At 36.3% G+C, this 16,759-nt stretch overlaps 1 protein-coding gene across 2 annotated transcripts in view; it reads left to right on the top strand.

The window, feature by feature from the left end:
* LARS1 (leucyl-tRNA synthetase 1) overlaps window positions 1-16,759 on the top strand; it is a 70,685-nt gene that overhangs the window by 41,140 nt on the left and 12,786 nt on the right. For both annotated transcript variants that reach the window (XM_005906617.2, XM_070374555.1), the window contains exons 21-28: window positions 1,234-1,291; window positions 4,051-4,114; window positions 8,466-8,649; window positions 10,358-10,448; window positions 11,700-11,840; window positions 12,858-12,998; window positions 13,239-13,349; window positions 15,522-15,632. In XM_005906617.2, the coding sequence (XP_005906679.1) occupies window positions 1,234-1,291; window positions 4,051-4,114; window positions 8,466-8,649; window positions 10,358-10,448; window positions 11,700-11,840; window positions 12,858-12,998; window positions 13,239-13,349; window positions 15,522-15,632 (901 nt within the window). The remainder of the gene's footprint in view (window positions 1-1,233; window positions 1,292-4,050; window positions 4,115-8,465; window positions 8,650-10,357; window positions 10,449-11,699; window positions 11,841-12,857; window positions 12,999-13,238; window positions 13,350-15,521; window positions 15,633-16,759) is intronic.

Raw genomic sequence — 16,759 nt, 5'->3', positions numbered from 1 at the left:
TCTCCTATTATATCCAGAAATTCTCATACCTGCTTTGGGCTGCCAAAGCATTTCACATTTCAGATACTTTGATGGTCAATCAGTAATACGCTTGACCTATTACATGACTCATTTGACCTGTTAAGATGCTGAAATAACAGGCAATTTCAAACAGAGCCTAGGTCATTAGAATGGGAAGGAAACATCCCTTTAGAGCTGAGAGCCCCAAATTTCCAGTATTAAGTCATGATGTTCTGAATAAAATCTGGATCAGAGATGCATTTTTAATACCATGTGCTCAACAGTATTCTTTCTGTCATCTTTCCTTTTGACCCAGACATGCCCCTGTGTCTTTCTCTCCTGTCTTCAAGTAGCTGGAGAAACAAACCCCTCCCACTGTTCAAATTTTATTTTGCAGAACCAAAGCAGTCTCATAGAACTTCTTGTATTTAGGGTGAGATTGCATTTAGAATGAGATTACATTTTCTTTCTCAAGAATAAAAGGTTTTGAAGAAGAGGAATAAAATAAATCTGATTGATCTGTCATTCAATTAGTTTTCTCTATTGGTTTAAATGTGTTTTTGGAGAAATCAGGTGTCTTAGAAGTACTTGTTAGTAACATGGTTGAATATTTATCCCATTGCATCAAGTTTTGGACATATATGAGGGTGTTAAAATTATAGATAAGTGGTAGCTTCAGGTGCTTATGCTACCACTGGTAAAATCACTTTTAGTAACTCATGTAATTTTCACTGCAACTTTTCGTGGAAGATGATCTGTCCCTGGTGGCACAGTGGGAAAGAATCTACCTGCAATGCAGGAGATGTGGGTTCAGTCCCTGGGTCGGGAAGATCCCCTGGAGAAGAAAATAGCAACCCACTTCAGTATTCCTGCCTGGGAAATCCCATGGACAGAGGACCCTGACGGGCTGTAGTCCATGGGGTTGCAAAAGAGTCAAACACAGCTTAGCGACTAAACAACAAAGATCTTTTTATATCTATATATATAGCCTGGCCTGTATTTTTAAGATAGTTCATAGTATTTCATCGTATGCCTGCACCATAATTTATAAACCAGTCCTTTTACTAATGGATACTTGTTTTCATTTGTTTCCTGTTATAAATAGGACTCAGTAAATATCCCTGCACATTTGCCTTAAGAAACGTTATGACTCTTAGCATTTACCTCAAGTTTTTAAGGCTAAACCATAATCTTTAAATTTTATTTTCTATCTTTACACATTTACCTGTCAAGTGATAAATGGCCTGTAGCTGTGAGAGCCAATGGACATCTCCTCCTCAACTCTGAGAAGGTAACGCTCATTACCTCTTGAAACGTTAGAATTCTGCAGAAATGTTTTTCAGATTTAGGATGTTGTACTTTCTTAAATTAAGAATATGAAAATCAGACAGTTAAAAATCTTGCATTAAAAATTTTTAGTACTCAAATTAAATTAAATTAAATTAAAACATTTTAGTACTCAATTAAAAATTGAGTGAGTGGAGTAGATAGTATTAATTGAGAGGAGGGATGGGGAAAACTTTCCTATATAATAATTGTCTTAGAGTTAGAGTGGCAAAGAGTGACAAATTGTTACCAGAGAAGAGACACAGAGAAATGGACAGGAAATATAAAGATTCCAGCTTTGTGACCCTGCATCTTTCTCATTAAGTTGAGAAAATAATTTGGTGGTTTTTGCTTTTTATTGTGACTAGCCACTAAATTAGAATAATAGAATTTCGGAGCCTGTAGGATTCTTAAGTGTTATTTAATGCTTCTGTCTAGACAGTATCTCTCTCCCTATACTACTGCAACTTCCCCTATTGCTGCTAATGATACTACAATTATACTAGTAGTATCACAGTAGTATAATCATAGTACATATATTAATATAAATGATTTTTTTAATGCTTCATAATATCTGATTATTCAGTATCCTCAACAGGAGTTATGCCAACCTCTTGACAAGCGCTTTTTTGCACCTATAATGCCTTTGTGCACATGAGAAAGGTCCTGCTACCGCTAAGTCGCTTCAGTCGTGTCCGACTCTGTGCGACCCCATAGACGGCAGCCCACCAGGCTGCCCCGTCCCTGGGATTCTCTAGGCAAGAACACTGGAGTGGGTTGCCATTTCCTTCTCCAATGCATGAAAGTAAAAAGTGAAAGTGAAGTCACTCAGTCATGTCAGACCCTCAGCGACCCCATGGACTGCAGCCCTCCAGGCTCCTCCGTCCATGGGATTTTCCAGGCAAGAGTACTGGAGTGGGGTGCCATTGCCTTCTCCGGAGAAAGGGGCACGCTTCCTCAACTAAACAAAAAAAAAATTTAATTGCAATGTTACTTATTTCTCATTAATAACAATCCTAACAAGTTGGACTTGTTCCAACCATTGAATCTTGCTATATCTGATGGAATATTAATGATCAAAGAATATTCATTGCTATATAATAATGAAAATAGTTATAGATTTAAACAAATAGCAGATGATATGAATTGCAAAATGAGATTTATTTTTTAACCAGTGCCCTAATGGGGAATAAAAAAGTTCATTTAAGATAACTTGTACATTAGGCTGAAAAATAGCTACTTTATAGATTTTGTTAAATCAGCAAGGACTTTTGATTGTTGAACTCATTTTTTCTTCGTAGGTCAAGGTGGAACTGTATATATATATATATATATGTATATATATATATATATATAAGTATATAAATATATACAGGAACACATAAATATATATATATAGGTCAAGGTGGAACTGTATATATATATATATATATAAATATAAATATATATATATAAGTATATAAATATATACAGGAACACATAAATATATGTATGTGTGTGCATGTGTGTATATGAGAGTACAGGTATAAATCCTGCTATTAATATAACATGATGTTTCCTTTGGTCTCCACATTGTTGTGTTATGTATACACTGTATGTCCCTGGTAGAGGGCTTTCTGGTGGCTCGGACAGTAAAGAATCTGTTTGCAATTCAGGACATCCTGGATTCAATCCCTGGATCAGGAAGATCTCCTGGAGAAGGGAATGGCTACCCACTCCACTATTCTTGCCTGGAGAATTCCATGGACAGAGGAGCCATAGGGTTGCAAAGAGTCGGACATGACTGAGCGACTTACACTTTCGCTTAAGTTTCATACTCATTTTATTACAAGATTTTATTGCTCTGTAGTAGAAACTTGATAGAATGGCCGCTTCTCTTTGGTGTTAGCAAAGTTACCAAGCATAGAAGTTTTTTAAACAATAAAGATTGCTGGGCTGTGCACAGTGCCTACTTACTTGTGCTGACCTCAGGCAGAGCACAACTTGAGTAAGCAACTATTGTGACCCTAATGACAAGAAGTTTCCTAAAGCCCTAATTTTGACCTAATGAGCTTGTCCATTCTTTTCTGAATGACTCTAATTGTTATAAAGCTCTTATAACCAGCTGAAGTGTTCCATAGTTATAGTGTAATCATTCCACATCTAAACCAATTCCCAAGCAACAGTATCAGTTAATGGAAAGAGCCATGGACTGAGTGTCACACAGGAGATGCTGTCCTAGCTTTGTCACTGACTAGATTAGTTACTCGGAGAAGGCAATGGCACCCCACTCCAGTACTCTTGCCTGGAAAATCCCATGGACAGAGGCGCCTGGTAGGCTGCAGTCCCTGGGGTCGCTAAGAGTCAGACACGACAGAGTGACTTCACTTTCACTTTTCACTTTCATGCGTTGGAGAAGGAAATGGCAACCCACTCCAGTGTTCTTGCTTGGAGAATCCCAGGGACGGGGGAGCCTGATGGGCTGCTGTCATGGGGTTGCACAGAGTCGGACACGACTGAAGCGACTTAGCAGCAGCAGCAGATTAGTTACTCAGGCAAGTCATTGTGTTGACTGGATTTCAGTTTTCTCCTCTGTAAAATAAGTGTAAAGTGTCTTTTCCTTTGCATGTTTCTAATCCTTTTTATCTTTATCTAGTTGTAGCCTGCTCATTTAATTTGATGTGGCTGATCTGGTTTATTTATATATACTCTTACTAAAGCCTTATCATTAACTTTCTTTTTCAGATGTCAAAATCCACAGGCAACTTCCTCACTTTGTCCCAAGCTGTTGATAAATATTCAGCTGATGGTGAGTATATGTTTTTTTATTGCTGTTGCTTAGTGTCCCCAGTTCTCCTCAGACTGCAGAAGGCAATTAGCATTCTTGTTTCAGTTTCATTGCTTTTCTCTTTAGCTTTTACCAATACTGTAAAATATTCATGTTTTCTTTGTGTACAAGCAACGTAATTTTTAAAATATAAGAATTGTTAAAATGATCTGTTTAGAAACAAATTTAAGCTAAGATTATTAGAGTCTTCTTTCAAAGGAAACACACTGTTAGTGCTACCTGATTTGTTCCTAATTTCATGCTGGGGTAAGTTGCTTCAGTCATGTCCAACTCTTGGCGACCCTATGGATTGTAACCACCAGCTCCTCTGTCAGTGGAGTTCTCTAGGCAAGAATACTGGAATGGATTGCCATGCCCTCGCGAGGGGATCTTCCCAACTCAGGGATTGAGCTCACATCTTTTATGTCTCCTGCATTGGCAGGTAGGCTCTTTACCAGTAGTGCCACCTGGAAACCCTATTTCATGCTATTTCTAAAATAAAATAGTTTGTAGAGACGTTAAGCATATAGGAAGCTTTTTCAAAGTATTTCCTCCATATTTGATATAGATGAGTTGAACCTAGAAGCCTTCATTTTTTTGAAAAATATGTTTCCCCTGGCTTCATTACTATTTCATTTAATCATTACTTTGTCAAGAGAAAAAATGCACCATCTAATCTGAAGGAGCCAGTTCTTCCTTATGTAACCTAGCCTTTGGTCATCATGGCACTTCTTTTTGTTGATCAAGACTACCACACTTTGAGACTGTACTGAAAGGGATGGGGAAAAACTAACCTAAATTACTTAGAAAAACAGTATTATGACAACATAGCAAGATGAAAAGAACTGTACACAATATTGCAGTTTTGTTTTTTTTTTTAAAGAAGTGTATATTAGCAGTTCTGAAACTTTTATATGTTTACTGGGATTGAACAAATATTGTGGGTGAGAGCTCAGTATCAGAAGCTATAAATAAGTTAAGAGGAAATGCTCAAATGAACTCCCTGGTGTTGGATTGGAATTGGCAGTATCAGCATAAACTCATGGGTTTTATTTTTTATACAGACAGACATAAAAATAAACATAGGGACTTCCCTGGTAGTCCAGTGGCTAAGACTTTCTGCTCCCAATGGAGGGGACTCCAGTTCAATCCCTGGTCAGGGAATTGAATCTTACATGCTGCAGTGGAAATTGAAGTTCCCGCATGCTGAAACTAAGACCCAGTGCAGCCAAATAACATAAATATTTTAAAAATAAATAAAAATAAATATAGATTTATGTGTGGGTTAGTCATGCATTTATTTCCTAGTTTTGCTGAGAGAGCCTGTGGATACTGAAACACTAGTTAACGGTGAAACACCTGTCATTCAGATCTTGGTTTCTAAATACCATTCTCTAGTAAAAGGAACTAGGGTTCCTAGGAGCAGGGATTGATTTGAGTCTGGAGTAGAGAAAATACAAAATGGGCATGGAATATTTTATGATGCCAGAAAATGAGAAAATGTTTCAGAAAGGATGGGGACAATTTGAAAGGGCACAAGAGCCAGCTTGAAGGGGCTCCCAATTGCCCAAGCAAGAACTTTTTGAGAGATAAAGTAAATAATGTAGTATTGAATTATAACTCCTTGCATAAATTAAATATTCATGAACTCATAGGGATATATAGTAATAATTGAATAAGTAAGTGGGGGAGTGGGGACTGTTCTTCTTTTCAGAAGAATTCCAAGTAATAAATGTGGAAGAATTGAATGAAATATAAAATCATCATTAGAGAAACATCATAGTAATATTGTCAAAGACAAGATCCATCAGTTCAGTTCAGTTCAGTCGCGTCCGACTCTTTGCGACCTCATGGACTGCAGCACGCCAGGCTTCCTTGTCCATCACCAACTCCCGGAGCCTATTCAGACTCATGTCCATCTAGTTGGTGAAGCCATCCAACCATCTCATCCCCTGTCATCGCCTTCTCCTCCCGTCATCAATCTTTCCCAGTATCAGGGTCTTTTCAAATGAGTCAGTTCTTTGCATCAGGTGGCCAAAGTAAGAGTTTCAGCTTCAGCATCAGTCCTTCCAGTGAATATTCAGGACTGATTTCCTTTAGGATGGACTGGTTTGATCTCCTTGCTGTCCAAGGGACTCTCAAGAGTCTTCTCCAACACCACAGTTCAAAAGCATCAATTCTTCGGCTCTCAGCTTTCTTTACAGTCCAACTCTCACATCCATACATGACTACTAGAAAAACCATAGCTTTGACTAGACGGACCTTTGTTAGCAAAGTAATGTCTCTGCTTTTTAATACGCTGTCTGCTGCTGCTGCTGCTGCTAAGTCACTTCAGTTGTGTCTGACTCTGCAACCCCATAGACAGGAGCCCACCAAGCTCCTCTGTCCCTGGGATTCTCCAGGTAAGAACACTGGAGTGGGTTGCCATTTCCTTCTCCAATGCATGAAAATGAAAAGTGAAAGTGAAGTTGCTCAGTTGTGTCCAACTCTTCACGACCCCATGGATTGCAGCCTACCAGGCTCCTCCGTCCGTGGGATTTTCCAGGCAAGGGTACTGGAGTGGGTTGCCAATGCCTTCTCCAGTATGCTGTCTAGGTTGGTCCTAACTTTTCTTCCAAGGAGCATCCTTTAATTTCATGGCTGCAGTCACCATCTGCAGTGATTTTGGAGCCCACAGAAATAGTCTGTCACTGTTTCCATTGTTCTCCCATCTATTTGCCATGAAGTGATGGGACCATGATCTTCGTTTTCTGAATGTTGAGTTTTAAGCCAACTTTTTCACTCCTCTTTCACTTTCATCAAGAGGCTCTTTAGTTCTTCTTCGCTTTCTGCCATAAGGGTGATGTCATCTGCATATCTGAGGTTACAACAAGATCCATCAGTGGTTGCCAAAATCAATGGATGAAAGTTTAAAAAAAAAAAACCAACAGGTTATTTGCATATTCTCAGAGTATCTATCCCAAGATACTTCTTTATCACAAAGGGAAAAATAGTAACTTTACAGTGGAGAGACTTGGCAGACACTACCTGACCACATGAGGTGGGTTTGCAATAGCAATAGTAAGTCATATCAATATCATGTACCTCCCTGATCATGATGCACTGAGAAGACATACAGCATCACTCTTGTGATATTCTTGCCAGAGGTTCATAACCTCCATCTAATCATGCAAAAACATCAGACAAACCCAAGTTGGGAGAAATTTTGTTAAATTCCTGACTACCCATCAGTAGTCAAGGTCCAGGACAGACTGAGAAACTGTCACGATTTGAAGAGACTAATGAGATAAACAATCAAATGCAAGGTGGTTTTCTGGATTGAATCCTAGAACAGAAAAAGGATATTAGAGAAAAGGCTGGTGAAATTTTGAATTAAGTCTGTAGTTCAGTTAGTAGTGTCATACTGATGTTAACTTCCTGCTTTTTTGAAACTGTGGTTATGTAAGTTGTTAACATTAAGAAAGTCTGGTAAATGGTGAAACATTTATCCTTGTCTTTTGCATCCTTGCTGTAATTGTAAAATTATTACAATATAAAAAGTTAAAAATGTGTTCAGCTTCTTGGGTATTATAAAGGATATTTAATGCATACGTAATTTGATATCACATATTCTCATCTCCTTCTTTAAGGTGCAGATGGTAGCATACCATCCATACTACTCTGAAATTTGCCTTTTTCACTTATGAGTTCATATTTGAGGTCACTTCATGTGGATACATTAAAGTTTCCTCACTCTTTTATAGCAGTATCGTCTTCCATTGCAAGGATGTCCTGTAATTTAATTGATTAGACTCTTACAGATGGGTGGGTTGTTTGTTTTTTTTTTTAATATTTTAGGATGAAAGATTTTGTTTTAAAAATTGTATTTTGTTAGTAAGAAACCTAGAAGAATCTGCTTTTAGAAGTAAGAAAATATGTATTTGTGCACAAAAGGTAGCACTCTGTTTTCTTATGCATTAAAATAATTGTAATATTTTGCTGCCTTTAAATGAGGCTGAGATGTTGATAGGGATATCTTTCCCAAGTTTATCATTTTTTCCTCTGCCTCATTAAAGATCACTTTATCTCATTAGCACAACATGCCTGAGAAGAAACGGATATTGATGCTGAGTGTATGCAAATCAATATAGAAAATTCAAATATTTTAACAACATCATTATGGATTCTGCTTTTGGTGATCTTTATTTTTGCTGTTGATCCATGCAGTGGTTTAAAGCACTTGCTGTTTCTTAATTTGTACGTGGGCTTGGCAGTGTACCCACCTGCACACATAGTTCATATTCAGTAACTACATTTTTAAATCATCGATTAATTTTTTTTCTTCTTCTTCAAGGAATGCGCTTGGCTCTAGCTGATGCTGGTGACACTGTTGAAGATGCTAACTTTGTGGAAGCCATGGCAGATGCAGGTATTCTCCGCCTATACACCTGGGTGGAATGGGTGAAAGAAATGGTTGCCAACTGGGATAGCCTAAGAAGTGGTCCTGCCAATACCTTCAATGATAAAGTTTTTGCCAGGTAATCTATAGTCCCCAACCACTTTTACTTTAAGGAGTTGCTTAGTCCTGGTGTATTTTTAAATTTTCTTTTTTTTTTAACTCTTAAATTTAGATGTTAATAATAGCCACTCTTCATTGAAAACTTACTTGTGCTGGGAACTATGCTAAGTACTTTGGATCCATTGTCTGATTTTAGCCTTATAGCAATTTTATATGGTAAAAATACTATTAGCTTTCTTTCTTTCTTTATTTGGCAGTGTTGGGTCTTAGTTGCGGCATGTGGGATCTTTAATTGCAGCATGCAGGGTGCCTTATTAACAGTTGCAGCATGTGAACTCTTAGTTGCAGCATGTGGGATCTTGTTCCCTGACTAGGGACCGAACCCGAGCCCCCTGCATTGGGAGTGCAGAGTCTTAGCCACTAGACCACCAGGGAAGTCCTCACTTCAGTTCAGTTGCTCAGTTGTGTCTGACTCTTTGCAACCCCATGGACTGCAGCATGCCAGGCTTCACTGTCCATCACCAACTCCCGGAGCATCCTCAGACTCATGTCCATTGAGTTGGGGATGCCGTCCAACCATTTTATCCTCTGTTATCCCCTTCTCCTCCTGCCCCCGATCCCTCCCAGCATCAGGGTCTTTTCCAGTGAGTCAACTCTTCACACGAGGTGACCAAAGTACTGGAATTTCAGCTTCAACATCAGAACTTCCAATGAACACTCAGGACTGATCTTTAGGATGCACTGGTTGGATCTCCTTGCAGTCCAAGGGACTCTCAAGAGTCTTCTCCAACACCACAGTTCAAAAGCATCAATTCTTCAGCACTCAGCTTTCTTCACAGTCGAACTCTCACATCCATACATGACTACTGGAAAAACCATAGCCTTGACTAGATGGACCTTTGTTGGCAAAGCAATGTCTCTGCTTTTTAATATGCTATCTAGGTTGGTCATAACTTTGCCTCTAAAAGCATCTTTTAATTTCATGGCTGCAATCACCATCTGCAGTGATTTTGGAACCCCAAAAAATAAAGTCTGACACTCTTTCCACTGTTTCCCCATCTATTTCCCATGAAGTGATGGGACCAGATGCCATGATCTTCGTTTTCTGAATGTTGAGCTTTAAGCCAATTCTCTCACTCTCCTCTTTCACTTTCATCAAGAGGCTTTTTAGTTCCTCTTCACTTTCTGCCATAAGAGTGGTGTCATCTGCATATCTGAGGTGATTGATATTTCTCCCGGCAATCTTGATTCCAGCCTGTGGTTCTTCCAGCCCAGCGTTTCTCATGATGTAATCTGTACATAAGTTAAATAAGCAGGGTGACAATATACAGCCTTGACGTACTCCTTTTCCTATTTGGAACCAGTCCGTTGTTCCATGTCCAGTTCCAACTGTTAACTCCTGACCTGTATATAGGTTTCTCAAGAGGCAGGTCAGGTGGTCTGGTATTCCCATCTCTTTCAGAATTTTCTACAGTTTATTGTGATCCACACAGTTAAAGGCTTTGGCATAGTCAATAAAGCAGAAATAGATGTTTTTCTGGAACTCTTCCTTTTTCGATGATCCAGCGGATATTGGCAATTTGATCTCTGGTTCCTCTGCCTTTTCTAAAACCAGCTTGAACATCTGGAAGTTCACGGTTCACATATTGCTAATATATGTGGAAGTTTTTTTTATACCTATATATACTTGCCTTTAAACTCAGTTACCTTTTTTCCATACTCCGTAGTGAAATGAATGCAGGAATTATAAAGACAGATCAAAACTATGAAAAGATGATGTTTAAAGAAGCTTTGAAAACGGGTTTTTTTGAATTTCAGGTAAGCTGTTAATTCTTTTCATAGCTATAAAATAGTCAATGTGAATATTATACATTTCTTTTTTTTTCCTCCTGCTATAGCATAATGACTCATCTTTTAAGTGGAGAGTGAAAACTTGTAAAGTCTTCAATAAATTATGATTTTAAGTAGTTTTCTTGGGTACTTTTTCTATTATGTTCCTTTACATAAATAATTCCTTAATATAAATAATTCTGTTTCTAGTTGAGCTGTGAGTTAATTGAGGTTAAATCTGAAAATTAGTCATGTTTTCCAGAAAAGCATTTTAAAATTGATTTAAAAAAAGGGGCCTAATTGTAAACTAATTGCTGTTAGTTTGAAAGCAAATGTTTTCTGAGATTTTTCCACAAGGTGTCAGTATATCCTCAAGTTTGACAGTCCAAGAGCTTAAACTAAAAACGTAGCTTTTCTCAGTTTTGTAGAATATCACATTGGGATTTATGTAATTTGGTTTTCAGAAATGTGGATAAATAAGGATAAGTGCTGAGCATATCAGTGTATCATATTTACAGGCTTTTTAGTCTTAATATATATTACTTAGAGCATTCACCTTTAGTACCCAGTTTAAATTGTTCAATTTTTATGTCCATTACAAAATGTCTTTTTCAGGTATTTTTTTTTGAGAATTAGTAATATAAAAGTGCAATATTCTTTTGTTAAGATTGATAATTTTTTTTTTTTTTTACTGAAAAACAGGGTTAATCAAACATTTATTTGATCTTGTAATTAAAAGATTTCCTAATCATAAAAACAAAAGAAAGGAATAATCAAAAAAAGACTGATGAATTTGGCAACACAGATAAGAAAATCACAACTGAAATCATCTTAAAAATACGGTCAATTGGAAAATTATTTACAGTCTGTATTTCAGGATTTTTGACACATCAAAAAAAAAAAAAATACAGGTATCCAAAGAAAAATAACCAAAGGATGTGAACAAACAATCCCCCTAAAGAATCCTAAATGGCTAAGAAGTGCTTAAAAAGAAATGGTTAATAGCAAAGGTCATCAAAGATGTACAAATTTAAACAATTTATTGTTATGGACGTAAGGATTGATACACATTTGTTTTCAGAATCTTAAAAATAAAGCAAAACCTTTTCAGAAATTATGAAATTTTTAAAGACTAAGTACTTAAAAATGCATTAAGATAGAGATACTGAATTTTTTTCCTATAATTTTATTTCAAAGAAGTAGGGGGAGAGAAATGATAAATAATTCCAAATTTTGTAGGCCGCGAAAGATAAGTACCGTGAATTGGCCATAGAAGGGATGCACCGAGACCTCGTGTTCCGGTTTATTGAAGTTCAGACACTTCTCTTGGCTCCATTCTGTCCACATTTGTGTGAGCACATCTGGACACTCCTGGGAAAGGTAGCATTATGCATTTAAGACGTTCTGTGTGGTTTTGATTTTGGTCTCATTAAATAAATGTTGTGGTAATAATGTTACTTACAAGAAAAAGACTGAAAATGAGTACTGTTAAATATAGTGTTGGGTTCATCATCTCATAATTATTACAGCAGCTTAAATTGAAGCTGTCTCCTTTTTAGATAGAAACATCATGTATGAGTCTTTATATACACACTACGTATATTTTAAAAACATGTGACTTTGTATGTGTTGGTTATCACCTTCCTATTAGGAAATGTTACAATACATTTGAATACATTCAAATATATATTTTAATATATGTATAACTAATATTGTTTTTCTAGCTGTTTGTTTTAAAAGGTGAAAATATTGAAAGATATATATAACTGTTATGAACTGCTTATAAACAAAGGTAGAAGTGTGTATTTGCATAAATATTCTTGTTTTATATAAAATTTCTGGCATATATACGGCTGCATATTCAGGGATATTATATTAGCATTCTTACTGTGAAGGTAAATTTAATTATTTCTCCCAGGCTTGCAGATAAACAGATTGGTTGGTTTAATAACTCCTTTCCAGCCTTATTAGCCAAGCTCTTTTGTATTTTTCAGTGTATGAACAATGCAAAAATGTGTTCATGAAATATATTCCAAATAGCCATACTTTCAGTACTAGATGTATTAATAGGGTAAAAACTGAGAGTGTGTGTAATTTATATAATAATGATTAAATTTAGGCAAATTAGCATTACATAATTTTCTTTGAAAGTGAGCATATGTGTGTGGGTATTAATATGCTTCTACAAATGTATGCTAATTAAGAATGTAGAGTCAGACTTCACAGCTTGAATTCTAGGGAACATTAGATCAGGGGCTGAAAGTGTGTTCTGTGTAGTCAGGTTTGAACTTTGAGCACACATTTACAGATTGGTAGCCTTGGTATGAAACTGTAACCAAGAATCATAAAATAGTTGTGTTGTCTAATCTCAGTGAACCTTTTTTTTTTTTTTTCAAGCCCGACTCAATTATGACTGCTTCATGGCCTCTGGCAGGTCCTGTGGATGAAAGCTTGATACGTTCCTCACAGTACCTCATGGAAGTAGCACATGACCTTAGATTGCGACTCAAGAACTATATGATGCCTGCTAAAGGGAAGGTGAAGTCATTTTTTTTAAAGAGTCATTACTTAAAAGTTATTGGTCAAATAACATCTAATAGTGATGAAGATAAAGATAACTTTCATTAAAATGTACAGGGCTATTTTCATTATAAATGCAGTTCTATAATATGATTTTTTTTTATGTTAAAGGGAGTAGTGGTATACACTAGAAGTTTATTTCATTTTTGGTGTATATAAAAATAAGTAGATGTTTTTTTCCTTTCTTCTGCCCTGTAGAAGACTGACAAGCAGCCCCCTGAGAAGCCTTCACATTGCACCATCTATGTGGCAAAGAACTATCCATCTTGGCAACACATCACCCTGTCAGTTCTACGTAATCACTTTGAGGTAATTCTCTCAGTAGACATTCCCCTCCGAGCAGTGTTGTGTACTGCTTATGCTGTTTTTGTTTTTAGGATGTTGGCAATGTCTAGGGAAGGAAGAACGGCATCTTTGTTTAATTACCTTTAGATGTGGAGTGTCATTTGTGGCTCTTAAATGGATGCTGAGTGAAAAGCTGTTTCATTTCAGAAACTTTCATACAAAAATACTGGATCTAGTAGTATGTATTAAGAGATGTGGAACTTTTTCATATGTTGGTTAAAATTATGAAGCAAAAGAACTAAGTTTGCCTTTTGGTTTCATTGTACCTTGAACACTGGGATTCATGAAATCTTAACATTATGATGTTTGAAAAATTTGAAGCTTGATGCTTGAGTAATTTAAAAGAAAGTGTCCAGTTTGATAACTACCAGTAGAAGTGGAGAGTTTGGTGTTTCTTTTTCTCTTTTTAGACTGTCAGATAAATCGCTATTAAATATGATAGTTATATTTGAAGGAAACTTAATATTTAAACTTAATTCTAGGTTTTCCTGAAAAAAAGATTTACCTACCTTTTTCCTTTCATGTTCAAAATATGGAAACAAAGTATATGTTGTGGAATTTTTGCCTAGGTTATAAAGAATAGTTATTGGTGGACAGAAACCATTAAGGTGCACTTGAGAAAGAGACAAAATAGGGATTATGGCCAAAGCATAAAGTGATAATATAAAGGAGAAGTCCATAGCTTTGATTTTTCTAGACCTTTATTGCAATTTTGTCTCACTACTTTTCATAGTTACCCAAGAAATACTTATGAGAATTTTTATATTTGTAAGACTTGATGGAAAGAGAAGAGCAAGTGTTTTCATAATCTGTGTGAACCTGATTTTATGGGGAAGTATTTCTTCCTTTGATTGTATGTAATAGAAAGAGAAAGTAGCTTTTAGAGTCTGCTTATAGATTTTTGACTTATGGTAAATAAAAGAGTAAAAGCTACTTTGGTAGTCAGAAAAATGAAATTGTGCCTCAGTGGTTTATATGTTCGTTATCAGCATTTTCAAGGAAGCAGCAGAATTCAATATGGTATGGAATATCCCAGGTATTAAAAAAGACCCATCACCACTGTTCTTTTAGAAGTTATACTTTTACTTATATTCATTGACTAAATTATATACTTTGGAATCAACATCATCTTTTGACATTATTTGGAATGACCAGCTTCCTTTAAAATTATCATTTGTTTTTATCCTAAAGAACTAAAAGAGTGTCAGTTTATAATCCAGAAGAATGTTCTTATGTTTAGTATGACACTTTTTCAGTGACATAGGGAAAAGGAATGTGTCTCACCCTCTTCCTTTTCTCTTCCTTATGTATTTCAAAGCAACATTTTTGCCAGTGGAGAAAATATTTTTTCCTGTGTACTTTAGTAAAGGTTAGAATTGAATGTCAATAGATTATTGGAAATCTTACTATATGTTACTTTTCTTTTGGATTTATTCCCAACCCTTGGCTTTGGTGCTATGCTTTTATAATAAGGAGAAAATAGGTCATCCAAAACTCTGAAAAGGCCACTTGCTTTATTATTCCTCTGTTGATGTTTGTAGGAGTCAATTTAAATTTAGGCAGCACATTTGGGACTTTGTGCATATTAGTGCTTATAATACTTTTAGGTAGAAATTATTATTATTTTAATTATATTATTATTTTTATTATTTTAAAGAAATTATATTCTTTTTTTTCACATTTGTGGTAACAGTTTATAAGAAAGAGTGCTCAAAAACAGAAATTATATACATCTTGTATGATAGTTGTATAATATTCATTTTGCTCTGACTAATGAATTGCTTTTAGAAGTTTAAAGACAAATGAGATCTTTATAGACCATTTTATCACCAGGTAAGACTAATGATATGATCCTAAAAGTGTCATTAACATAAGGAAAAATTAAATACTCTGCATCATGCACATGCTTTTCTCCTCTGTCCTAAAACACGTGTGTCCTTTGAATTTAGAGGAAACAGGAGACTTCATTTACCTTTCACTTCCCCATGATGCTGGAGTTTGCCCCCTCTTCTGTTCTTCTCTATCAGGCTGGTGGCCACTGTTTCATTTCTGGCCAGCTTCTTATAGGCATATCTACTATCTTACATTATTTTAAAAATATTTTTCCTCATATTCCTCTCCCACTCTCTTTTTTAGAGCAATAGTGGAAAGTTGCCTGATAACAAAGTCATTGCTGGTGAACTAGGCAGTTTGCCAGAATTGAAGAAATATATGAAGAAAGTGATGCCATTTGTCGCCATGATTAAGGTAAGCTGTGGATCTTGTGCAGCTGTGATCACATGGGTAATGGTTAGCTAGGATAGTAGAAGGAAGAGGAAAACTTTGGGCAAGATCTCTCTTAGGAAATCTGCTAAAATAACACTTTTCAATCAGTGGTTGTAGAAATGAATGATCATATTTGGGTTTTACCTGTGAAATTGCTGAGTGTGTTAAAATATGTATTGTGGAAGAAAAATTGGTTTAGAATTACTGCACTAAATGATTCTCTTCATGTTCTACCTGCCCTTCTTTTCAGTTTGAGGAGGAAGCATATTCTTTGGCTTCCATTAGGGTCTTTTTACTAGATGCTATTACTGGAAACAGGATTCTACATTTTATAACTAACACCCAAAAAAGATGTCCTTTCATTATAGGGGACTGGAATGCAAAAGTAGGAAGTCAGGAAACACCTGGAGTAACAGGCAAATTTGGCCTTGGAATACGGAATGAAGCAGGGCAAAGACTAATAGAGTTTTGCCAAGAAAATGCACTGGTCATAACAAACACCCTCTTCCAACAACACAAGAGAAGATTCTATACATGGACATCACCAGATGGTCAACACTGAAATTAGATTGATTATATTCTTTGCAGCCAAAGATGGAGAAGCTCTATACAGTCAGCAAAAACAAGACCAGGAGCTGACTGTGGCTCAGACCATGAACCCCTTATTGCCAAATTCAGACTTAAATTGAAGAAAGTAGGGAAAACCACTAGACCATTCAGGTATGACCTAAATCAAATCCCTTATGATTATACAGTGGAAGTGAGAAATAAATTTAAGGGCTTAGATCTGATAGACAGAGTGCCTGATGAACTATGGAATGAGGTTCGTGACATTGTACAGGAGACAGGGATCAAGACCATCCCCATGGAAAAGAAATGCAAAAAAGCAAAATGGCTGTCTGGGGAGGCCTTACAAATAGCTGTGAAAAGAAGAGAAGCAAAAAGCAAAGGAGAAAAGGAAAGATATAAACATCTGAATGCAGAGTTCCAAAGAAGAGCGAGAAGAGATAAGAAAGCCTTCCTCAGCGATCAGTGCAAAGAAATAGAGGAAAACAACAGAATGGGAAAGACTAGGGATCTCTTCAAGAAAATCAGAGATACCAAAGGAA

The sequence above is a fragment of the Bos mutus genome, chromosome 7 (genome assembly GCF_027580195.1).
Source record: "Bos mutus isolate GX-2022 chromosome 7, NWIPB_WYAK_1.1, whole genome shotgun sequence".
NCBI lineage: Eukaryota > Metazoa > Chordata > Mammalia > Artiodactyla > Bovidae > Bos > Bos mutus.
The sequence above is the reverse complement of the archived record's forward strand: the minus strand, read 5'-3'. Positions and strand labels throughout refer to the sequence as shown.